The sequence below is a fragment of the Chlorocebus sabaeus genome, chromosome 21 (assembly GCF_047675955.1).
Source record: "Chlorocebus sabaeus isolate Y175 chromosome 21, mChlSab1.0.hap1, whole genome shotgun sequence".
Classification (NCBI taxonomy): Eukaryota; Metazoa; Chordata; class Mammalia; order Primates; family Cercopithecidae; genus Chlorocebus; species Chlorocebus sabaeus.
The window spans coordinates 103,630,805-103,639,207 of NC_132924.1; the positions used below are offsets into that span (position 1 = coordinate 103,630,805).

Consider the following 8,403-nt stretch of genomic DNA (forward strand, 5'->3'; position numbering starts at 1 on the left):
TGCTACCTGGTAATAGTTTAAATTCATGAGCACTAACTTCAACAGGCTATTAGTCCCTTCGAACAATCCTACATTTCCCTAATCCATTTCCTACAAAAAAATTTCACATCTTCTTAATATAAACCTCTGTGCTACAGGCTTCAAAAGTTTGTCCTCGTTCTGTTTCTTTCTTACTCTGCTTCCTTTTCTCTACCACATGTCCAGCTTTTCTTCCCAACTGCCAGCCCTCTGAGTAACAGCAGCCTTGGGAAGACACCTGGCAGCAAAAGCAGAGCCACAAAAGAGGCAATAGCCTTCCATGACTTGTGTAACAGCCTCCCTCTGAACCCCACTCCAGCAGCTCAACCTGCCTAGTTTTCTAGTCTAATTCCTCTAATAAACATCTAATTCCACAATACTCATAGTAGTTCTGTTTCCCTGTTTGAACCCTGAATTTCTGGTACAGGAAGTGGTTAAAAGGAAAAAACACCTTAAAGATATGAATCTGAAGTTACTTCTCTGATTTGATTGAAGGTATTAATGACCAGTTTCCAATGATAAAGGGGCTACTAGTAGCCCATGGCATGCAGTGGCAAAATATTTAAAATTATCATCTGTAGACAAGGACCTATAGAAGACAAAACTTTGAGTAACTAAGTAGATGATGCCATAGAAGATTTTAGTAAAAATAAGTTGTATAATGGGTTAATTAGTTGTTTCTAGGTACACTGGAGAATTCTTTTCTCAAGAAAAGAAAATGATGAGCTCAGAGTTTTAAATGCACCACTCAAATCTGGGTAAGGGACCAGAAATCTATTAACTGCCTTCATAAGAAAGCCTTATATCATATGGCCACAGGGCTGAGATTTCTACAAAGCATATCCTGCAGTGGCTCAGTTACAATGCAAATTCAATTCACACTGTTGCAGGACATCTTATGTTAAAGTTAGGACCTTGACCGGCAAGGAATGGGGCCCTGAAAAGTGGAATGAGGATACACAGGCAGACTCTGATGAAGCCAAGTACCCCAAACTCCTAAATTCTGCCACATCTTTTGCCAGTAGAAGCGTCAGTCCTTTATCCCATATGTGAGGAAATTAGTCTCCCTTTGCCTATATAGTACATAATGGCCTCCCCTGACACAGCTGCATTACAGGGGACTGCTGATCTTCCTGAAGATCTACTCCTAAAACCTCTCATTATTTAGATCTGTAACAAAACTCAAATCTCAGGAGGTTCTGGGGGTTGATGCAAAATGTGACGTGTGAAGATATGCAATACATACCAAACAACTGCAAGATTTGGCCAATTTATGTTAATGGAAAGCTGGAAAATAGATATCCCAGAATTACCTTCCCTGTATGGTTCTACCTTAGGGCTAGGCAAAAGAAAAATGTACACCACACTTAGAAGACAGACAAAAAGCAGTAGACATATGTTCTGAAGGTCAGGGTGGTCTAAGGTAATGAGAGGCAGGTTTAGTTTGCACTCATTTTTCTTTTTCCTTATTCCCCTTCCCCACTCCACATCCATCTCTTCCTCTCAACTGCCAGCCCCGCTGACTAACAGCAATCCCAGGCCCACCAGAAACTTGACTAAGAACTGACCAATGTGGTAGCTATGTGCACTGACTTCTTTATCAGTCCACCTTTACAGTGTCATGCCAGAAGCTAGGTATTAACAGTCTTTATGACTTCACAGTAGATCTGCAGAGGAAGAGTTTTACAACTGCATACTTTAATTCTTCCATTTTCATGTCTTATAATGAACATTTATAAGTTTTATAAGCAGTCAAATAATTTAAAACATTTCAAGCAACACTCCCTAATTTAGAACACTCTTAGTTCCCTGGGAAAAATAAATAAAAGGAGTTTTCTCATCGTAAAAAAAATAAAAAAAGACTTACATCATTAGATTGAAACAATCGCGTCATTGCAAAGAAGGCTTCAGTAGCTTCCGTTGTTCCAAAGTGTTCACCCTAAGTAAAATTTAAAACAATTTTTAAACTTTAAAATATACGTATTCATATATATGTACACATACACACACAGGATTTTCTATTTCTGCAAAAATCCTTTAGAACTCAAGAAAAAAGAATCTCTTTGTAAACATTTTGCCTCTGCAATTTTTCTGGCTTTCAATCTATAAACCCACATGGTCATTTATCCCCCCTTATTTAAAACAATTCAGTATCAACATACCATGCTTAAAAGTTCTAGCATAGTAGTCTCTAACCTTTTAGTAGAAACTATTTTAAATCTCTCTGAAGTATTGTAGTCTACAAGGAGGCAGAAAATTATAGCACTCACAATAGGACGTTATTATTACACTGCCTAAGAGCAGAGATCACGTCTATAATCTAATGCCCAGCACAACGCCTAACATGTCATAGGAGCATAATAAATATTAAAATGTAAGGAACCATCTATTAGGAATCTCAGCAAAGTGGCAAGAAGGGGACCAACCAAAAGGGCAGGAACCAGATTCATCATATAAAAAAACTAGGCTTAAGGGGCTGCTATGTAGCTCAATATTGGCTCAAGCCCCTAAAAACATGCTTTGGATCAGAGCTTCAAAAGCTTTAATGTGCATGACAATTCATCCTGGGATCTTGCCAAAATGCAGATTCTGATTCAGTGGCTCTGTGGTAAAGCCTGAGATTTTGCATTTCTTTTTTTTTTGAGATGGAGTCTCACCCTGTCGCCCAGGTTGGAGTGCAATGGCGCAATCTTGGCTCACTGCAACATCCGCCTCCCGGGTTCAAGTGATTCTCCTGCCTCAGCCTCTCCCAACTAGCTGGGATTACAGGTGTGCACCACCACGCCTGATTAATTTTTTGTGTCTTTAGTAAAGACAGGGTTTCACCATGTTGGCCAGGCTCGTGTTGAACTCCTGACCTCATGATCCACACACCTCGGCCTCCCAAAGTGCTGGGATTACAGGCGTGAGCCACCACGCCTGGCCTGAGATTTGACATTTCTAACAAGTGATTCTAACAAGAGATGCAAATGCTGCTGATCTGGGAACTACATTTTCTGAGCAGTGAAAAAGCGTTAGGTAACGTATTTCAAAACATCTCAGATCATAGATTACCTCAAATATTACCATTTCAATATGTAATGTCTTCAATAAAAGCAATCCTATATAAAATAATGTGTTACACTCAATCACTTTTCAGAGCTTCAGATTCCACATAAAATATAACTAGTCTTCAATCTATTTGCCATAGGTATAAGAATAAATTTTGGTGAAAAATACTGACAGTTTAGGATGAAAGACAAAGTACAGTAAGTTTATACTTACTTAAATCAGTGTATCCAGCCTGCTCATCAGCAAGAGATTTATCTCTCTTTCATAACTATTTACTGAATACCCAGAAGTCTGTGTGCTTTTTAGTTATATAGGAAAACCTTACATCCTACTTTTTTACGTGAAACTCAGAAAACACATGGATATGTCAACTCTCACAGAAATTCAAAAGTATCTTTCTATAAAGCTCTACCAAGGACTAGGTAAAGATAAAATGTATGTTCCCAAACTTGTTTATATAGTTAATTGTGTTTATGCTGTGCTTGGTAATCTCCTTATCAAGATAATTAAATGTTTCAACATGAGTTGCTTCATCGAAAAGGTAATGACCAACATAAAAATATATGTTACTCTCAATCAACTTTGACCATTCAGAACTTTTGTTTATACAATGGATTTAGCCAACTTGGACACAACGTGTGCTACGAAAAGTTAAACCCAATTGACTATGCTTTAAATGTTTCTTATACGCCGACACAGAGGGATTATGTTGTTTGTGAACAGATATATTTTATTTAAAACTATGCGCTTGATGATCGGGCACAGTAGCTCACATCTGTAATCCCAGCACTTTGGGAGGCTGCGGTGGGCAGATCACCCGAGGTCAGGAGCTGGAGACCCACCTGGCCAATATGGTGAAACCCCGTCTCTACTAAAAATACAAAAATTAGCCAGGCATGGTGGTACACGCCTGTAATCGGGAGGCTAAAGTAGGAGAATCGCTTGAACCAGGGAGGTGGAGCTTGTAGTGAGCCGAGATCACACCACTGCACTCCAGCCCAGTGACAGAGCAAGACTCCATCTCAAAAAAATAAAAAAACAAACTATGTGCTCATTGTTTAGTCCTCATTTGTAAACAAGAAAACTTTATTAAATCTCTGAATGAGGTCTTCAGTCACAAAACAAAGTAAAGATAAAATATTCTCTTAGAATTCAAATTGGAAACCATGGTTATCCTAGCACCATATGTAAACCACCTGAGGTATATGGCATATATGTATGTTTTATGTGTCCCTCTATACGTGTATAGACACATATAGTCAGCCCTCCAGTCAGCCCTCCATAACCATGAGTTCTGAATCCGTGGATTCAAACAGCCTCAGATTGAAAAGGAAAAAAGTGGGCAAAGGATATGAACAGACACTTCTCAAAAGAAGATATTTATGCAGCCAACAGACACATGAAAAAATGCTCATCATCATTCGCCATCAGAGAAATGTAAATCAAAACCACAATGAGATACCATCTAACACCAGTTAGAATGGCAATCATTAAAAAATCAGGAAACAGGTGCTGGAGAGGATGTGGAGAAATGGGAACACTTTTACACTGTTGGTGGGACTGTAAACTAGTTGAACCATTGTGGAAAACAGTGTGGCGATTCCTCAAGGGTCTAGAACTAGAAATACCATTTGACCCAGCTATCCCATTACTGGGCATATACCCAAAGGATTATAAACCATGCTACTACAAAGACACACGCACACGTATGTTTATTGCAGCACTATTCACAATAGCAAAGACTTGGAATCAACCCAAATGTCCATCAGTGACAGACTGGATTAAGAAAATGTGGCACATATACACCATGGAATACTATGCAGCCATAAAAAAGGATGAGTTCGTGTCCTTTGTAGGGACATGGATGCAGCTGGAAACCATCATTCTCAGCAAACTATCGCAAGAACAGAAAACCAAACACTGCATGCTCTCACTCATAGGTGGGAATTGAACAATGAGATCACTTGGACACAGGAAGGGGAACATCACACACCAGGTCCTATTGTGGGGAGGGGGGAGGGGGGAGGGATAGCATTAGGAGATATACCTAATGTAAATGACGAGTTAATGGGTGCAGTACACCTGCATGGCACATGTATACACATGTAACAAACCTGCACATTGTGCACATGTACCCTAGAACTTAAAGTATAATAATAATTAAAAAAAGATAAGCAAAAATAAAATCAATAAAGTTATAACAGACCTCAAAAAAAAATTCAAGGAAAAAAAAAACTGGGTTTGTACTGAACATGTACAGATGTCTTCTTCTTGTCATTATTCCCTAAACAATACAGCACAACAACTATTTACACAGCACTAACATTGTACCAGGTATTATAATCTAGAGATTATAATCTAGGTATTATAATCACAGAGATGACTTAAAATATATGGGAGGATATGTGTAGGTTATATGCAAATACTACACCATTTGTATGAGGGACTTGAGCATCTATGGACTTTAGTATTCAACGGAGGTCCTGGAACCAATTCCCCACTGTTACTGAGGGAATATGAATCCATGAAACAAAATCATATTTTCTAAGACCCTAGACATTACATGAGTTTTTTTTTTTTAAGTCTGGGGCAAAAAAAAAGAAAAAGAAAATTAATAACAATAATAGCAAGCAGAATCTATATTTCATGAGTGCAAATATTTTTTGCTGGTTTTGTCTCCTATATCCCCAACACCTAAAACAGTGCACAGGACACAGCAGCTATGCAATAAATATTTGCTGAATGATGGAAGGAAAACTATTCCTGAATGCTTACTATGTGTTCAGTACTATTCCCAGTGCTTTACACTAATGATCTCATTTAGTCGTTACAACTCTGTAACAGGTATTATCATAATCCCCATGTAGAGAAAAGGACATCAAGGCACATAAAATGGTTAAGCTACTGCCCAGAATTATTTTAATAGCAATGGTGAGGTAGGGATAATAAATATAAAATCTGAATATTAAAAATCAAAGCTTTAAAACATCATGATTACACACAAAAGAAAATACCTGGAATTTGCCTGATCTTGCACTGTATTTTCAGAAAAACATGAAGATCTCCAAACACATGTAAACAATATGTTCTAACTAGTACTCATTAAACTGAAACCAAAGGATTTATTGAGAATCTACTACGTGCATCACTAGTTTAGGATCTCAAGAATGAAAAAGAAGTACAGGTTAAACATCTCTAATCTCAAAATCCAAAATCTGAAATGCTCCAAAATCAGAAACTTTTTGAGTGCCAGTATAACACTCAGTGGAGACACTCATTGGAGCATTTTGGATTTCGGATACTCAGAGTAGGAACAGCCAGTATGTATTCTGCAAATGTTCCAAAATCCAAAAAAATCTGAAATCTAAAACACTTCTGGTTCCGAGCATTGCAAATAAGGTATACTCAACCTATATATGTCATAGTTCTCATACTCAAGTCTTACATATTATTTTGTTAACCAAACATTATATATGTTAAAATTAAGTGAATTTAAAATAAATAAATATTTACACTTTCCAGAAAGTATTTCATTGAATCTTCAGTATTTCTACTCCAGGACACACTTATCTGAGGAAAATAAAAGTAATTTACCTGGTTTAGTAAGTAAAGAATTTTTGTAAGAATATGCAAACACCTTCTTGGATTGATTGGAGTTTCATTGAATATACGAGCCTATGAAAAAACATAAAAAACACTGTTATTTTTCTACCTTTTGTATCACAGATTATAGCAAATCAACTTTAATACAGACTATTTTTAATCACAGTATCCAAAGAACATGGTCTATAGTTCTCAATTTACTAAAGCATCTGATAAATTATTACATGTGGCCTTGATTTTCCATCCTATACTTTCTAACTCATTCCCTTAGGTTGACTAACTCAACTTTATGGGCTATACCAGTTAAATAAGGATCACAATACTGATCTGTATCATACTAATACAATGGCATTAATACAGATAACTGATTTCAATAACCTTGCACTAAACACCTCTTCTTACATTTAAAATTCCCAACCTGTGACAGTCTTCATGTCTTTGCATTTCTATAAGCTCTAAATTCTCGTGTGACAAGTAACCCCTCTTCCTTTTCCCTTAAATCTATATTCCCTAAACTCTGTTACGTTCCTTATTTTGGGTGTTGTGATCACAGTAGCCCAGGAATTCGCTGCCCACCACTCTAAAACAGAATACAAAAGAAAAGGCACAAAATGCTTCCCAGTCATACCTCCTGTAAAACAGCACTCTTCTCCAGATGCTGGAAAGGATTTGAGCCACTACCTATGTATAAAACAAAAAAATGTCCTGAATAGCTGTTTTACACAAACTTATGTATTTTCCAGAGAAGGGTACTGAATGCCTGGTAAGTGAACACTTGGATGGCACAGTGATAATCATTGCTAATATGCATACAAACTGAATGAAATCATTCTGATCCTGGCTCCGTCACTGCCACACTCGAAGAGCTGAGACTTCTCTTTTGCAGTAACCCTCTCCAAAATGAGTGTCTTCTTTCCCTGCCCTTTTTCCATGAATGTTACAAATGTGTCATTTCCACAACGAAGATTAATGAGATTGTGGTAGGGTGCTTTTGATTTCCTTAGGTAAGCACTAGTTTGTGTGTTTCTAACACTTAAGGAGAGGCAGAAACGAAGTTTCCCAGAGAATTATGCAGACGTAAACCTTCAAGAGGTCGTGGAGGTTGATTAACCCAACCCCCTCTCACACCGTGGGAGATGCTACCAAACACTGGGATTTTTTTCTTTTTGAGGATGCTTGGCATCTTCCCCATTTGCTCTGGACCAAAGACGGGTATCAAGATGCAGGTCACTTCTGGACGCCTGAGCATTCAACGAGCTGTGTCCCAAGGCACAGTCTTGCCCCCGGGGAACCGGACAGAGCCAGGGGTCCCAGGAAAACGATAAGGTACCAGGCACCTGAATGTTCCTCCACACACACACCCTGTGCCGTCGACCCCAGCCCCGGGAACAGGGTGCTCCCACTCGGGGTCAGACCCTACCAGTACCCCTGGCCGCGGAGACGCGCGCACGCTCTCGCCCCCGCCGGGGGCCCGCGCGAAGGGGCAGAGGCGGCTCGGAGCGGATGCGCCGCAGCAGGAACGGGGCGCGCGCGGGCGCCGGGGCGGGAGCGCGCGGCCCGAAGGGAGGCTCCGGCGCCTGGGGGAGGGGCTACGGGCAGGCCCCCGGCGGCCGCGAGGGGAGGGGAGGGGCCGGCTCCAGCTCCGGCCCCCTGGCACGCCGGCGCCCACGCCCCCAGCCCCGCCGGCCCGAGAGCAGGTGGCGGCGGGCGGGGGAAGGGGCGTCCCGCGGC

At 40.0% G+C, this 8,403-nt stretch overlaps 1 protein-coding gene across 2 annotated transcripts in view; it reads right to left on the bottom strand.

The window, feature by feature from the left end:
• COPG2 (COPI coat complex subunit gamma 2) overlaps positions 1-8,403 on the bottom strand; it is a 168,913-nt gene that overhangs the window by 160,356 nt on the left and 154 nt on the right. The window contains exons 1-4 of one of the 2 annotated variants that reach the window (XM_007982939.3): positions 8,093-8,208; positions 7,301-7,353; positions 6,664-6,744; positions 1,886-1,957 (exon numbers count right to left, since the gene is read on the bottom strand). In XM_007982939.3, coding sequence (XP_007981130.1) covers positions 1,886-1,912 — 27 coding nt within the window. In that variant the 5' untranslated portion in view covers positions 1,913-1,957; positions 6,664-6,744; positions 7,301-7,353; positions 8,093-8,208. Of the gene's footprint in view, positions 1-1,885; positions 1,958-6,663; positions 6,745-7,300; positions 7,354-8,092; positions 8,209-8,403 lie in introns of those variants that run through there. The other variant, XM_007982937.3, reaches the window with a different exon arrangement.